The sequence below is a fragment of the Bos mutus genome, chromosome 6 (genome assembly GCF_027580195.1).
Source record: "Bos mutus isolate GX-2022 chromosome 6, NWIPB_WYAK_1.1, whole genome shotgun sequence".
NCBI lineage: Eukaryota > Metazoa > Chordata > Mammalia > Artiodactyla > Bovidae > Bos > Bos mutus.
In genome coordinates, this window is record NC_091622.1 from 67882898 (window position 1) to 67898871 (window position 15974).

The 15974-nt window shown below is 43.8% G+C and overlaps 1 protein-coding gene across 7 annotated transcripts in view; it reads left to right on the top strand.

The window, feature by feature from the left end:
- Window positions 1-429: 429 nt before the first annotated feature.
- The window catches only part of SPATA18 (spermatogenesis associated 18), a 46635-nt gene continuing 31090 nt past the window's right edge, over window positions 430-15974 (top strand). For 2 of the 7 annotated variants that reach the window (XM_070372387.1, XM_070372384.1), the window contains exon 1: window positions 434-743. In XM_070372387.1, coding sequence (XP_070228488.1) covers window positions 657-743 — 87 coding nt within the window. In that variant the 5' untranslated portion in view covers window positions 434-656. Of the gene's footprint in view, window positions 744-15974 lie in introns of all 7 variants that reach the window. The other 5 variants (XM_070372383.1, XM_070372385.1, XM_070372388.1 and 2 more) reach the window with 4 other exon arrangements.

Below are 15974 nucleotides of genomic sequence, written 5' to 3' on the forward strand. Positions count from 1 at the left end.
AGGCCTCCGGCTGCCCAGCATCGCCACACTGCGGGCGCCTCTCTCTCCATCAGGGTCGGGCTGCTGCCATCTGAAGTCTTAACGTCTTCCAGCCGCCGGCCCAACCCAGAGTCTCACAGACTTTGGGGGCTCTCGCTTTCGGCCACCAGCAGCACTAGCAGCAGCAGCATGAGGCTGAGCATCAGTAGCATGAGGAAGAGCGGCATGGCGCGTCCTGGCGGTGCCCCGGACCCGCGGGCGGGTCGAGGTGGGGAGGCAGGAGGGATGCGGGCGGCGGGGCTGCAAGCGGGTAGTGCGCTGGGCTAGGGCTGGGCGGCGGCGCAGGCGTTGCCAAGGAAACGGGCCGCGCGCGTCCCCAGCTGCCGCGCGCTCACGTCAAGGTTTGTTTAATAATCGCCTGGGTATTTTATTGTCCTGGCTCCCGGCGGCCGCGCGGGAGCCGGGAGACCGCGCACGGGGCAGCGAATGAGGCGCGGCGGCTGTGGCCCAGGGCATCTCCCCCCGGCTTCTCGAACCCTGCCCCGTCCGACCCGAGCGGGGAGGATGGAAACACCAGCCGCGCTCTGAGCTTCTCAGGAAGAGAACACCTTTCCCGCCACACCACCCCGCGGTCCACGAGTCCATCTCCCAGAGCGGGCCGAGCGGAAGAGCGAGCGATGGCAGATAACCTGAGGAGACTGGTCTCCAACGAAGCTTTACGATCGTTGCAGGAAGAGCTAGAGTCCTGGCTGAGGGAGTACAACGTGAGTCAGAGGGGAAGACCCCCGGGGTTCGCCCTCTCTCTAGTTCCTCGCACAACCCTCAGCGGGAGGTTCTTAGGACTGGCCTCCGGGTGACTGCTTTGCCAAGTCCCGCAGTTTTGATTCCTCTCTGGGACCCGCACCGAGGGAAGCGGGGAAATGCGATTCCTTTTTCTCCTTCTGACGCGAGGTGGCGCGGTCCGCGAAGCGCTGGACTGGTCGTAGCAGAGGAGAGCTCCTATTTTAGCGAGCGGTAGCCAAGGACGCTGGCGGTCCTAGCAACGGGAAAGCCCTGCGAGCAACCCAGGTCCGGTCTGGCTTGTCACTCTTCCTCCAGTCTCCTCTGCCTGCAGTCCACCCCCATACCCCGACTCGAATTATTATTATTTATTACATCCCTCTTCTTGCCTTTCCGCAAGTCTCCCACTCTGGAGATAAGATTTTTATAGAAATATACCCAGGAGTTAGTACCCAGAAGTCAATGAAACGGACACTAGTCAACCTTGCGAGTTTCACTTGTGCGCTGATGAGCATGGCAAGTAAGGCAGTTTCAACACCAGGGCAGATTTCAGAAAGCCTGTTGTCAAGGCATTTGTAAGCCAATATTCTGTCGTCAAACCCAATAGGGTTCTTCAAATCTCATTAATTCCTTCCATCCCCCACCCTACTCCAGCTCCCGTTCATCTCCGAGTCCAGATAGTAGAACTCCAATGCAGAATTTGCTTCGGTTGGTCTGTCTTAAGAGTTCTATGCTGTAGCTCAGCTGGTAAAAAAAATCCATCTGCAATGCAAGAGACTCCGGTTTGATTCCTGGATCAGGAAGATCCCCTGGAGAAGGGCATGGCAACCCACTCTAGTATTCTTGTCTGGAGAATCCCCATGGACAGAGGAGCCTGGAGGGCTACAATCCATCGGGTCTCAAAGAGTCAGACATGACTTAGCGACTGAACAATAACAAAAAAAAGGAGAGTCCTATTCTCACATAGCAAGTAGAACAATGCAGGAAAAAGAGCTGGGGACCCAGAATCAGCTCCACCCCACCAGCTTTTAGGTCTGACTTTGCAGAGAACTGGCTGGCTGAATCACTGGGGCTTCCCTGGTGGCTCAGCGGTAAAGAATCCACCTGCCAGTGTAGGAGATGCTGGTTCATTCCCTGGGTCTGCAAGATCCCCTGGAGAAGGAAATGGCAACCCACACCAGTATTCTTTCTTGCCCGGAAAATCCCATGGACAGAGAAGCCTGGTGGCTTAGTGACTAAACAACAACAACCACCAACAACAAAAACTGAATCATTTGGGGCAAATTATTTAACCTCTAGGTCTCAGTACCTCCTCAGCTAACTGGGAGACTGGAATTGATCATGGGTGAAGGTGCTTTTTGGATCTCAATTTTTTGAGTATAGATTAGCTTGTTTCTGAAATCCTACCAGGAAAATGCAACTGCCTGCCATCATGAGTCCCTGGACTTTCCTATCCACCTTGTAACCAGGCTCCTGGGAGGAGGGGAGCTCAAAGCACTATGGCTTTCTCCTTAGCCTTCTTTTCTAGTGTTTACCCCATTTGCCCACATTTAAAGTACCAATATTGATTATTCCTTCTCCATCAGAATTGCAGGAAAATTGAAATTCACCCTTAGCACAAAGCCTTGGGTTCCCCCCACCACCTACCTTTAAAAGTGGCTACTTGTTACCTAATCTCAGAAGGATGAGAATAACAAATCCTAATATATGTATTTTCCCTTCTTAAAACTACTTCTTATACAATTTTTCTTGCCCTGTGGCCTAAATTAACTTGAACCATTAAAAAGTGTATTCAGTTTGTCACTAGACAATGTTGAACACAAATGACACTAGTAGTGGCTGGACCAAATTAAATGATTGTTTTAGAAACGACCTGTAAGTTCTGAGAAATGCCAAAGTTTATTGTACTTTCTCTTCTCACTAACAGTGGTGCACCCCATTCTTCTGTTCTCACCGAAACCATTTATATTTAGATTGTGGCTCTCCCCATCTCCAATACACACATATAATTAGTAGAGACTGCACTCTTAGAGATCAGTGCCTTTGCACATTTTGTGGCCATTCCTTGGGCATCATCATTTCTCTTCAACTTTCTGGCATCTCTCTTGCATTTGGCTGTCGACACCTGCATTTTTCTAAGACTCTGTTTGTCTCCTTGTCTTACCCACACCTCTCTCATAGTTGTTCTTCAAGGGCAGACTTTAGAAATCTTCTCTTCCACCTCCATTCCTGTTTCATCTCTTACCCCTATGCTGATGAATATCATATCTATACTCAGGTCCTTTTCTCATCTGAGCTCTCACTTCTCCAAATGTCCATTGGACATTTTCAGTTGTGCTTTTGTCATTGCAAAGTCAAATCAGTGTGTGACTGACCATAGCTTCTCCCATGCCACAAACACTGACTTCTTTCCTTTAGTTACAGTCTTTATCATGACATACTCCACTACTTTCTCACCAGCAGAATCTGTTGGTACTAGCTTCTAAGCTTGTGCAGAACCTGAGCATGTTCCACACCGTCCCTGCCTCTGCTGCCACACTTGTACACCTTTGGTCATCTTTTATTTGGGTGACTTAAAAAAAAATAACCCAAAGTAATTCTTCTAAATACCAAGTCAGATTAAGTTACTCCTATGGCAAAACTCTCCAAACTTCATATCTCAGAAAAAAAGTTCCTGCAATGGCCATCAAGCTCCTGTACAACTGTGCTCCTTTAAACTCTGTGATGTTATCTCTTACCCTGTCCCTTGCTCAACCACTCCAGCAATACTAGACTCCTTGCTCTTTGTAGAGTAGAACTGTCTGAAAGAACTTCCCATGATGATGGACGCATTCTATATATATCTTTAAATCATCACTGTCCAACATGGTGGCCAATAAGCATTTGAAATTCAATGAGTGCAAACTGAGGAACTGAAGTTTTAACTTCATTGAAGTCTAGTTTGAATTCAACTAGTCACATATGACCAGTGGCGACTATATTGGACTGAGCAGCCACCCTCACCCCTGGAACCACTGTGCCCCTTCTCTGCTTTATTTCTTCCATAATATCTACCCCTTCTAATTTTTACTGATTTACTCTTTTATTTTGTTGATTAGTCTTCCTTCCCTCCCCTCCCCCAACACACCCTAAAAGGTAAGCTTCAGACGGCAGAGATTTCTGTTTCATTCCACTTTTGGCCCCTGCTAAGTCACTTCAGTTGTGTCCAACTCTGTGTGACCCCATAGACAGAAGCTCATCAGGCTCCCGAGTCCCTGGGATTCTCCAGGCAAGAACACTGGAGTGGCTTGCCATTTCCTCTCCAATGCATGAAAGTGAAAAGTGAAAGGGAAGTCGCTCAGTTGTGTCTGACTCTTAGCGACCCCATAGACTGCGGCCTTCCAGGCTCCTCGGTCCATGGGATTTTCCAGGCAAGAGTACTGGAGTGGGGTGCCATTGCCTTCTCCGTTTGGCCCCTAGTAGTTGCTCAATAAATCATGACTGGCTGAATGCCACCACCTTTCTCCCAGACACCCAGTTCCTTGGACTCATTTCTGACAAACCTCATATTCAGTGTAAAATTAGAAATGATCCCTGTGCGTGCCTTGTGTGTTCAGATGCTTCAGTCGTGTTCAACTCTTTGTGACCCTATGGACCATAGCCCACTAGGCTCCTCTGTCCATGGGGTTCTCCAGGCAAGACTATTGAAGTGGATTGCCATGCCCTCCTCCAGGGGATCTTCCTGACGCAGGGACCGAACGGGAATCTCCTGCATCTCCTGCATTGCTGACAGATTCTTTACCCCTGAGCCAGCAGGGAAGCCCAGAAATGATCCCCAAACATCTTTAATTCAACTTTTCTTAAAATTGAAACCAGAAGCCAGGATTAACGATCAGGAGCACAAGTGAGAGGGTGCAAGCGTTCTGAACAGTGTGTGTGTGTGGTGGGTGGTGGGGGTGTGGCGCTTAAAGAAAGATGATGAGAAAATCTCTTTACAGCACCTACCAACATTTAGGTTACATTGAGACTTATTCAACATCTTGTCATCTACAGTTTGAGTTTCAGTCAATTGCTAAGGGTTTTCCTGTGATCCTGCAATGTTATTTTATTAGTTCCAAAGACTTTGGCCTTGAATCCTTAAGATGAAGAGTACTCATTGTAGCAAATTATATTTATTAAAATATTGGTTGTAGAGAACTATGTTTTTTCCTTAAAAGCTTCAAATTATGTGTGCTATGGAAGGTTGACTTTTCTGACTGTGACCACATTAGTTGATTTCTGATAAACTCAAGCAAAAGAAAAGACCGTGTATATTCCTCTAGAATTAGGAACATGGTTAAAGTTATTCCTTTGGGAAAAGTTATTTTCAAGTGAAATAGATAAATAACCTGAACAGATTAATTCTAAAACACAATGCAGAATTTTGATTGTTTTCCAAACTAGCCATCATTTGGATTAACAATTAGATGCTATTTAGTTTTTCTTCTTAATTTCTCTAATATAATTTCCTTCTTTATCCATTCCTATCCCCTCTGCCTTTATCTGGCCATCACCACCGTCTCATACACAGTCTGTTTCCTTGATTCCTACGTTGTCAGAAACAGTAAGTTCTTTTAAAATATAATTTTCTGCCCTGAAGCCTTTGTTTTTTATCTTTTGGCTTGTTTTTAACCTTACAACATCTACCAATCTTCTGGGCCTTTGGCAAAACTGTTTCTTGCTTGATTTTATTTTTTTAAGTTATATTTATCCTAACTTCAGGAAGAAATATTTTCCAACCCACTCCCCTCCCAGAGAAGCAAATCCTAAAAACAACAGCAAATAGCACCACCTCATTTTCTTTTCGTTATTAAAGAGATGCTGAATTATTGCATTACTTGGTCTTTAAAGCCTGGACTCCATTGGAGACTCAGGGACGGGTTGTGGTAAACACATGAATTGCAGAGTTAGTTTTCCTCCTTTGTGGTTATTGAGAATGTTAGTGGAACAGCCAAAGAGAATTCCTTCTTGTTCAACCAATAACTGAGCCAAGTATTAAGAGTTTAAGAATTAATTGAACAAATGGTTACTTAGCTCCTGGTATGTATAAAGGTTTGGGTGAGATACTCTATATTCACACTTTTTCTGCAGTGTACATTTATTCCTCAGACAATTTTTTTTTTTTTTTACAATATGTCTGTCTATGCTAGGTTCTGGGAATAGAAATGTCAGCTGCATCTTGGTAATGAAATTCTAGCTGGAGAAGAGGACAAGGGAGAGAGGAAAGGATGTGTGCAAGAAGCTGGGAAGCATGAAAAAGCTAGCATATCTCGGGGGACTGGGAATACTTCCAGGCAGGGAGTGGACATGAGATAAGGCCAAGGAGATGGGGTGGTGGGGGCCAGGGGACGGGTGCCTTGGTGGTGTGTTATGGAGTTCGGACTTTATCCTGAGGGCAGTGGGGAGAAACTAAAAGTATTATATAGAGAGGTAATGCTTCTCTTGCATTACCCTTCCCTTGTGCTATAGAATTCTGTACTAACAAGTGTAAACAACATATTAAATATCAGCACATAAAAACGAGCTCTTAAAGAACTGTCCTCTGTTTGTTTTAGAATAATCTCTGTGATTGAAATAGAGCCTGCTTTTATGCCAAAACATGCCTGATTCTAAGTACAAAAGTGAAAGGTTGCTACTGCAAGCTGTGTGTTACTCCAGGATTTGTGACCTCTGGAAGAGAGGATTTTGATCCAGGGTCAGAGACGAGACTTGATTACTTGGAGCCTTTTGTGTAGCAGTTTTAATGAAGTATAGCAGAGATAGGGAAAGCTTCTAACATAGACATCAGAAGGGAACAGAAAGAGTGCCAAGGCATTTTATGTCTGTTAGCTAGCTTCTAATCAGATAAAGAAACACCTCAAGGCTGAGGGAGTTTCACCAGGCCCCTCTCCCACAATAAGCATTTTTGAGATAGGATGGCCAAGGTGGGCCACCCCCAGCCATAAAACAATTAGTATGAGTACTGGTTTGCTGAGCCATTATCAGCCCAAGGTTTGAGAAAAGATAGAAAAGGTTGGTCTTAGGCAGAACCCGTTTCCTCAACACAGAAGGAAAAAAAAGTCTGCCACTTGCAGTTTACTTCCTCCTGCCACCTGGGGACCTCTACCCTCCCTACCTGTTACCCTATCAAAAGGTGGTTGTCATTGCTATGGTGTCTTCAAACAGATTCCCTGACCCCCCTTCACTCCTCCCCTTCTACATTCTTGAGGGTTCAACTAGTTATTAAATTTATAGAGAACACTTTTCTTCCCTTCAGGACCTTTATCTCCTTCAGTTCAGTCCCTCAGTTGTGTCTGACTCTTTGCGACCCCATGGACCACAGCACGTCAGGCTTCCCTGTCCATCACCAACTCCCGGAGCTTGCTCAAACTCATTGAGTCAGTGATGTCATCCAACCATCTCATCTTCTGTTGTCCCCTTCTCCACCCGCCTTTAGTCTTTCCCAGCATCAGGGTCTTTTCAAATGAGTCATAACTTCGCATCAGGTGGCCAAAGTATTGGAGTTTCAGCTTCAACATCGGTCCTTCCAATGAATATTCAGGACTGATTTCCTTTAGGACGGACTGGTTTGATCTTGCAGTCCAGGGGACTCTCAAGAGTTTTCTCCAACACCACAGTTCAAAAGCATTAATTCTTTGGTGCTCAGCTTTATAGTCCAACTCTCACATCTGTGCATGACTACTGGAAAAACGATAGCTCTGACTAGACAGACCTTTGTTGGAAAAGTGATGTCTCTGCTTTTTAGTATGCTGTCTAGGTTGATCATAGCTTTTCTTCCAAGGAGCAAGTCTCTTTTAACTTCATGGCTGCAGCCACCATCTGCAGTGATTTACTGGCCAGTAATGAATAAATGCCAAACCTTAGTGTCTTGACAGAATAGAGATTTCTTTCCCATTCATGCAAAGTCTGATGGTAGCTCTTGTTTGTCACTGGCTCAGTTTCAGGTGCCCTCCATCAGATGGAGCAGCTACCTCATTACCGGACCCTGAAGGTTCTGCAAGGGGAATAGAGGGAATGGAGAACTTGCCCTGCTCCTACATCATACACAGCCCTTGCACTCATTGTCCCTTGGGCAGACTTAGTTGTGTGGCTGCTGTCTAACTATAAGGGAGCCTGAGAAATGTGGAAAAGCACGTGGAATATTTAATGGGTACCACTCCTTCTGCCACAGTTACTAATGATAAATTCATGGCTACAAAATAATTGACAAATAGTTAAGGAAGACTATTTTCTTTTTAACAAAGAGTCTACCAACTTTTAAATTTGATTCTCCTTATTTTTCATCTTGGACAAACTGGTTAATGTAAACATCACCATTGTTTAATGTTAAAGGAGAAGAAGTAACAAAATAAGTCCAGTAGGAATATTAATTATGGATCAAGACACTAAAATCCAGTGTGTGCATGCTCAGTTGCTTCAGTCATGTCTGACTCTTTGCGACCCCATGGACTATAGCCTGCCAGACTCCTCTGTCCATAGTATTTTCCTGGCAAGAATACTGGAATGGGTTGCCATGCTTGCCTCCAAAATCCAGTGGGAAAGCCTAAATAGAAGCTGTTCCTAAATTGTTGAGGTATAATCCTCCTCTTTCTTATATCTAAAATTCAGAAAAAAATAGATATGCAACACAAGCAACAAAGGTTAACTGTATAGCACGGGAAACTATAGTCAATATTTTGTAATAACCTATAATGGAAAATAATCTGAAAAATAATATAAACAATGTATATGTATAACTGAATTACCTTGCTGTGCACCTGAAACACTGTAAGTCAACTATACTTCAATCAAATATATATATGAAGAAAAAAATAAAATTCAGGATCTCAGTTTAAAAACTTTGTTGTGGAGGCAGTGAGTGTGTGGCAGGGTCAGCCTCAATGACATAGAACAGAGGGTTGATTTCGAAATAGAGCCGCTTGAAAGGCTGCCCACAGATGGGCACCTTTCTAGAAGCAGTTACAGCCTGTTATAACCAGCATTTTTACTTTTACTTTGCAGAGGACTTCATTTAAAAGAATTTTTTAAGGTATAGTTGATGTATAGTGTTACATAATTTTCAGGTATATAATATAGTGATTCACAATTTTTGAAGGCTATGCTCTATTTATAATTATTGAATATTGGCTATATTCCCCATGCTGTACATAATATCCTTGTAGCTTATTTATTTATTTTTGATTTTTTTTAATTGGAGGATAATTGCTTTACAATATTGTGTTGGTTTCTGCCATACATCAACATGAGTCAGTCACAGGTATACATATGTCCCCTTTCCCATCTCTGTCCCCATCTGGCACTGTTGGTGGGAATGTAAATTGATACAGGCACCATGGAGAACAATATGGAGATTCCTTTAAAAACTAGGAATAGAACTGCCATATGACTCAACAATCCCACCACTGGGCATATACCCTGAGAAAACCATAATTGAAACAGATGCATGTACCCCAGTGCTTGTTGCGGTACAATGTCTATTTTATTCATAGTAGTTTACTCATAGTAGTACCTCTTAATCCCTTAAAACGAGTGTTTAAACAGTTATTGAAAGCCCTTAAACCACTTTTTGTGCATTATTGCCTTTAAGCTTTATAAGAACCTATGAAATAGCAGGCTTTATTTTCTGTATTTTACACGTCTGTATTTTATTCATCTGTATTAGATAAGAAACTGTGCAAGAGGATTTATCACAGTATCCTTTAAAATATGAAAGTTACAATCATTTAATAATGATTTGCCTGATATTTTTATTTTTTAATACTCTTCTTTAAAAAAAAGTCATTTTACATAGAACAAGAATGCCATTTCCAAACACGCCAATTAGCGAATACGTACAGGAACAAGGAAAAGAGATAATCATTAGGAAGGATGTGGAGTCTAATCCGTGGATTTGCCCTCCAAATCCCAAGAGGGCAGCTTGCTTGCCCAAGGCCACTCCACTTTAGAACTTGGTTTTGAACCTAGCTCTTTTGCTTGTCAAGTCCATTCTGTTATCTCCTACAGAAGGAGGGAAGGACATTCCACTGACTTGCAGTGTCTGTTTCCTGCCATCCTTCCCCCATCCCCCGTCTAAAAATACATACCCCAGTCAGTGGTGGCAGTGGGGAGATTGGAATGGGGAAGGAAGATAGAAATTAGGGCTTTGCTTTCCATATGTGAATTTCCAGGGTCAGCTGCAAAGACCTGAGAAATGCCACCCCTCAGACTAGACTCCACATCCTTCCTAATATGATCATCTTTTTTCCTTGCTCCTGTACATATTCGCTAATTGGCGTGTTTGGAAATGGCATTCTTTTTCTATAACGCATATATATGGAATTTAGAAAGATGGTAACAATAACCCTGTGTACGAGACAGCAAAAGAGACACTGATGTATAGAACAGTCTTATGGACTCTGTGGGAGAGGGAGAGGGTGGGAAGATTTGGGAGAATGGCATTGAAACATGTAAAATATCATGTATGAAACGAGATGCCAGTCCAGGTTCGATGCACGATACTGGATGCTTGGGGCTAGTGCACTGGGACAACCCAGAGGGATGGTATGGGGGGGGGGAGGAGGAGGAGGGTTCAGGATGGGGAACACATGTATACCTGTGGCGGATTCATTTTGATATTTGCGAAACTAATACAATTATGTAAAGTTTAAAAATAAAATAAAATAAAAAAAAAGAAGAGTATTAAAAAATAAAAATATCAGGCTGCAAGAACACTGGAGTGAGTTGCAATTTCCTTCTCCAGTGCATGAAAGTGAAAAGTGAAAGTGAAGTCACTCAGTCGTGTCCGACTCTTTGCGACCCCATGGACTGCAGGCTACCAAGGTCCTCCGTCCATGGGATTTTCCAGGCGAGAGTACTGGAGTGGGGTGCCATCGCCTTCTCCAAAGATATCAGGCAAATCATTATTAAATGATTGTAACTTTCATATTTTAAAGGATACTATGATAAATCCTTTTGCACAGTTTCTTATCTAATACAGATGAAGCATATTTTGTGTATATGAATGTAAAGTTTCTCTAAGTGGAAATAACTATATTTTGTACTAAAATTGATAGATTTGAATAGATTTTCAAATTGAAATTTGCAAGTTGATTAAAAATATTTAATGGTATGTTTTATTATTAATATTTGTGGAGAATGAGATGGTTGGATAGCATCACCGATTCAATGGACATGGGTTTGGATAGACTCCAGGAGTTGGTGATGGACAGGGAGGCCTGGCGTGCTGTGGTTCATGGGGTCGCAAAGAGTCGGACACGACTGAGCGAGTGAACTGAACTGAACTGGGGTGAAAATTTTCTCTCTTTCCAATATTGTGTAGGTGATTCAAGTTAAGAATAGAATAGTATGATGAGAGAGCCATTTCAACACAGGCTGCGATGACTGGGGTCTCATGAGAAATGTTAATAAGGTCAAGGCTGTTCAGAAGTATAGGAATTGAAAGGGATCAAAGGATTGTTGATCTTGTGCCCATGGCACACGTACACTAGCGAAATAGGTTTGTGTGGGAGTGGAGAGAGCTGCTGGAGGAAGTGAGGCAGCAGAAGTCATGCAGAGGCACCTTATGAAGAACCTTGGAAATAAGGCAACATTTAAGCTCAGTTGGTCAGAAGGTTTGGTCTGGGCTAGAGAGTGATAACACTAAAGGGGTGGGAACAAAGCCTCTGTTCTGTATCTCTCCTTCCCCACACTGCAAAACTTCTTGAAAGACTAATCTGTCTTCACTGTCTTTGCTTCTTTAACTCCCATTTGTTCCTCAACCTGGAATGATCTGGAACAACATCAAGTATCCTTTCCCCAAAACATTCTGCTGTAACTGCTCCACCTAATGGTCAGGTCAAGTCTAATCTCTCTCTCTTTTTTTTTTCTATAGTCCTTATCTCCTTGATTTCTCTGCAGCAGTTGACACATCTTATCCACTTTTATTGGACTTCTCCTGTAGCTCAGATAGTAAAGAATCTGCCTGCAATGCAGGAGACCTGGATTTGACCCCTGGGTCAGGAAGATTCCCTGGAGAAGGGAAAGGCAACCCACTCCAGCAGTATTCTTGCCTGGAGAATTTCATGGACGAGGAGCCTGGTGGGTTATAGTACATGGGGTCGCAAAGAGTCAAACATACTGACACTTTCATCCAATTTTATGGCTTTAGCTACTTCCCAGATGTTGATGACTCCAAGGTTTATCTCCAGCCTGGGCCTTTCTCCAGAGCTCCCGACCTGAATGGCTGGCCACCTGCCTTCCAGACAGCTCCATGTGGATGGCCAGATCCTCTGAGTCAACATGAAGCAAACAGGATGAGTTTCCCTCCCTCCGGTCTTGTTGCTTCTCTACTTGTGGCCTCTGATTAGGCAACAGCATCACAATCTCCCCTGTGGCCCAAGTCAGAAACCCGATCTCCTCTGTCTCCATCACACCTTGTAAATGGGTTCATCAAGCCCTGAGGAGTTCACCTTTTAAAAGTCTCAAATATCTCCCACCTTTCCCCTTTAGCTGCAGTTGCTCTTATTCAAACTCCAATCATATCTTACATATGTGGGGAAACTAACTTCTGGCCTATGGTTAAGGCAGATCTCACATGAGCTTTGTAGCAATAATGCCTACAGCTGCAGGAGAGTAAGGGAGGAGACATACTGACAAAGCAGCTGCTTGCTGTGCAGAGAATTCTTTCCCTCACAACTCACAGTATTTTTGCAGCCATCATGCTTACAAAAGGAGGCTAGTAGCCTATCTCCAATACACAGGGTTTTTTTTTCCCTTCAAAAGAACATTTAAAAAAAAATGTTAGTAATGCTGGTGGTTATATTCTGGAATATGACACTCCTTTCTGTTACTTCTAGCTTTCCTATCTTCACAAAGCCACTAGAATAAATCTGAAGTTTCCTTGTGTAAGTTCTGCTGGGGCCCAGCCCCGGCTGATCCAGGGAGTTCGAAGCGGGGACGGCATCGGCAAGGATCAGGATACAATAGCTTCAATTAGATATTAATTAGAGATATAAAGAGTAATAGAATGAGGATAGCTCAGCAGGAAAATTCAGTGGAGAAAAGAGGCTGAGTAGCTTGGTTTACGCAAGAAACCAATAAAACTTCAAGACAAGAAGCTTGCACCACTTATGTAGGCCGCAGGCGTCCTTCCATTCTCCCGAAGGAGAGGAGACACTGAGGCCTCCCCGGTCGGATCTTAGAAGCCCAGGCATAATTAGTAAGCATGGCGGGTTCCGCACTCCAGATGGAGACTCAGCCAGAGTTTGAGAGAGAGAGAGACATGGGAAGACCAGTCTTTCGAGGAACTGATCCCAATTCTTTATTTTCCATGGTCTACTTTTATACACTGAGATGTTATGCAAAAGTCACGTGGGTTCAGCAGTCCTGACTTTTATCAAAGTCAGGTGCTTCATACAAATGTATACAGAGGTCTTAGGGGTGTTACATCATCTTCTGGCCAGGGGGCCTGCTGACAATTTATGACCCTCTCCTTGTGACAGCGGTCAGTCAACCAGGACACTTATTTCTCCAGGGGTGATTATTCTTAGAAAAGACTCCACCTTCCGAAGGTACCAGATAAAGTTACATTCCTATAGGGTGAGGGTGTAGTGGGTTTTAATTAAGGAAAGAATTTACTTAGCCTAAGGTCTAACGTGATTTATATCAAAGGTTAATACTTATTTCTTCCATATATTCATTAATGTGTGTAAGGGCAGGAGATGTGGAGACTTAGCAACAAACATTGGCTCAACAAATGAAAAACCCTTCACCAATACAATTTCTAATCAGCCCATTATATTTATATTAATGGTTTTCTAACTTTTCTAAGGAACCTGTTTTTAGAAGGTTTAAAGCATCTTGTGCCTCTCACAGTTGGGAGGCTGTGAGCAATCACATGTGGCTGGACAAGCCTGTCAGGCAGGCTAGAGAACCTTCAGAGGAGTTTGTAGGTTAAAACACTCTTGTCATGCCCAGGAATTATTATTAACTGGAGCTCTAAGTTAGCTCCTTCTCCAAAAGAGGTGGTGGGGAACAGCCCCCCGTAAAGTCAGAGGTGTAGGTGAGAGCACAAAGTAGTAAAGTAGGCAGACTTTGGTTATGGGGGTAGATGCTCGAGGATTTCCAGGGGGACTCCTGAGGCTCAATCCCGCCTTTGCGTATGTCGAGCCTCCTTCCTCATGACCTTTGCCATGGGTGGAGTGCCTCACGCTGGCCCCCAGCAAAGTTCCACACCAGCAGCGTGGCATATTCCTATTGATTTCCTACCTTTCTCCATGCCTCCCTCCAATCCAATTTTTATACAACTCTTCATGGGATTGTTTTGGGGCTCCTCATTGCCCAAATCAGTGATTTTCAACACAGCCAAAACCCTATTCCCTGGGATAGTATTGTTAAAACTTACGCACAAAGTTAATGCATTTTACTTTACAACATAGCACACGTACCCCCTTTGTTGTTGTTCAGTCGCTCATTTGTGTCTGACTCTTTGCATCCCCATAGACTGCAGCATGCTGGGCTTCCCTGTCCTTCACCATCTCCTGAACTTGCTTAACTCTTGTCCATTGAGTCAGTGATGCCACCCAGCCATCTCATTCTCTGTCATCCTCTTCTCCTCCTGCCTTCAATCTTCCCCAGCATCAGGATCTTTCCCAATGAGTTGGCTCTTTGAGTCAGGTGGCTAAAGTACTGGAGCTTCAGCTTCAGCATCAGTCCTTCCAATGAATATTCAGGGTTGATTTCCTTTAGGATGGACTGGTTTGATCTCCTTGTAGTCCGAGGACTCTCAAGTCTTCTCCAACACCATACCCTCAACACCATATACCCCCTTATACTTATATAAATGAAGTAAAGTTTTCATAAATAATTCTTATTAGTAATTGTGATGTAACTGTTTTTTCTTTCATTAAATTTTTTTAGAAGGAGCTATTGTTGTTGTTCAGTCACTAAGTCATGTCCAACTCTTTGCATGGACTGCAGCACGCCAGACTCCTCTGTCCATAGAATTCTCCAGGCAAGAATACTGGAGTGGGTAGCCATTCCGTTCCCCAGTAGATCTTCCTGATCCAGGGATTGAACCCGGGTCTCCTGCACTGCAGGCAGTTTCTTGATCATCTGAGCCACCAGGAAAGCCCAGACTCCTTAAACCGTCTGGAAAGAGCATTCTCCCTCACATACCTCTTACCTCTTCCCAAACCACCTGACTTCCTCCTCAGGTAATGCTAGGATCAGTGGGACCGTGGCCAACACAGATGTGATTCCAGAGCTGGGAAGGAGTATTGTCACCTCCACAGCTCTCAGAATCTCTCAGCTAGATGCTTACAACTGCCTACTTCCTTCCCAGATGCACTCTCTAATCCAATTATCTGGTCTGCTTCTGCCAGAGTCATTTTTGTGAAATCAAAGTGAACCCTCCACTTGCCTCATTAAACTTTTCAGTGATTGGATAGAGCCCAGAGCTCTTCATGTGACAAAGTCCTGTTTTACTTAGTCTCTGGACCTTGTATTCTCCTCTCCCGTACAATATGCCTTGTGGCTTCTTGCCTTCATAATAATATTTGCTCTTCCTCTGCTCAAAGTGTCTTAATCTCCCACCCATCACCCGGTACCAGACTATATTTTACTTCTTCTACACCTCACTATCTTCTTAGAGCACTTAGTAAACTCTAAGGGAATTATTTATCCCCTGTGTGTTTCCTACTCTCTATCCTGCTTCCCCAGCTGTTGAGTTCATTGACAGCAGGCAACTTTTTATTTTTTAATGTAGTTTTGTTCCCTGAGCTGCCAGCCCAAGGCTTAGGAATTAAAAGAATTCAAGGATTTATAAGTGAATGAGATTTGGAATTAGGAGACAGTACAATTTAGTTCATGGACTTCTCAGATGGCACTAGTAGTAAAGAATTTACCTACTAATGCAGGAGATGAAAGAGACTAGAGTTTGATCCCTGGGTTGGGAAGATCCCCTGGAGGAGGGCTTGGCAACCCACTCCAGTGTTCTTGCCTTAAGAATCCCATGGACAGAGGAGCCGGTGGGCTATAGTCCATAGGGTCGCAGAGTCAGACACGACTGAAGCGACTGAGCACGCACACAAGCACGTAATTAGTTCATATCTTTGCTCTGTTTATCTTGTGGGGAGTAACTGTTTGGTAGAGCACTGTGACAATGGCAGGTTGAGTGTCTTGTGCAATGCATTGTGTTAGAAACGGGCAACGTGTTGTGA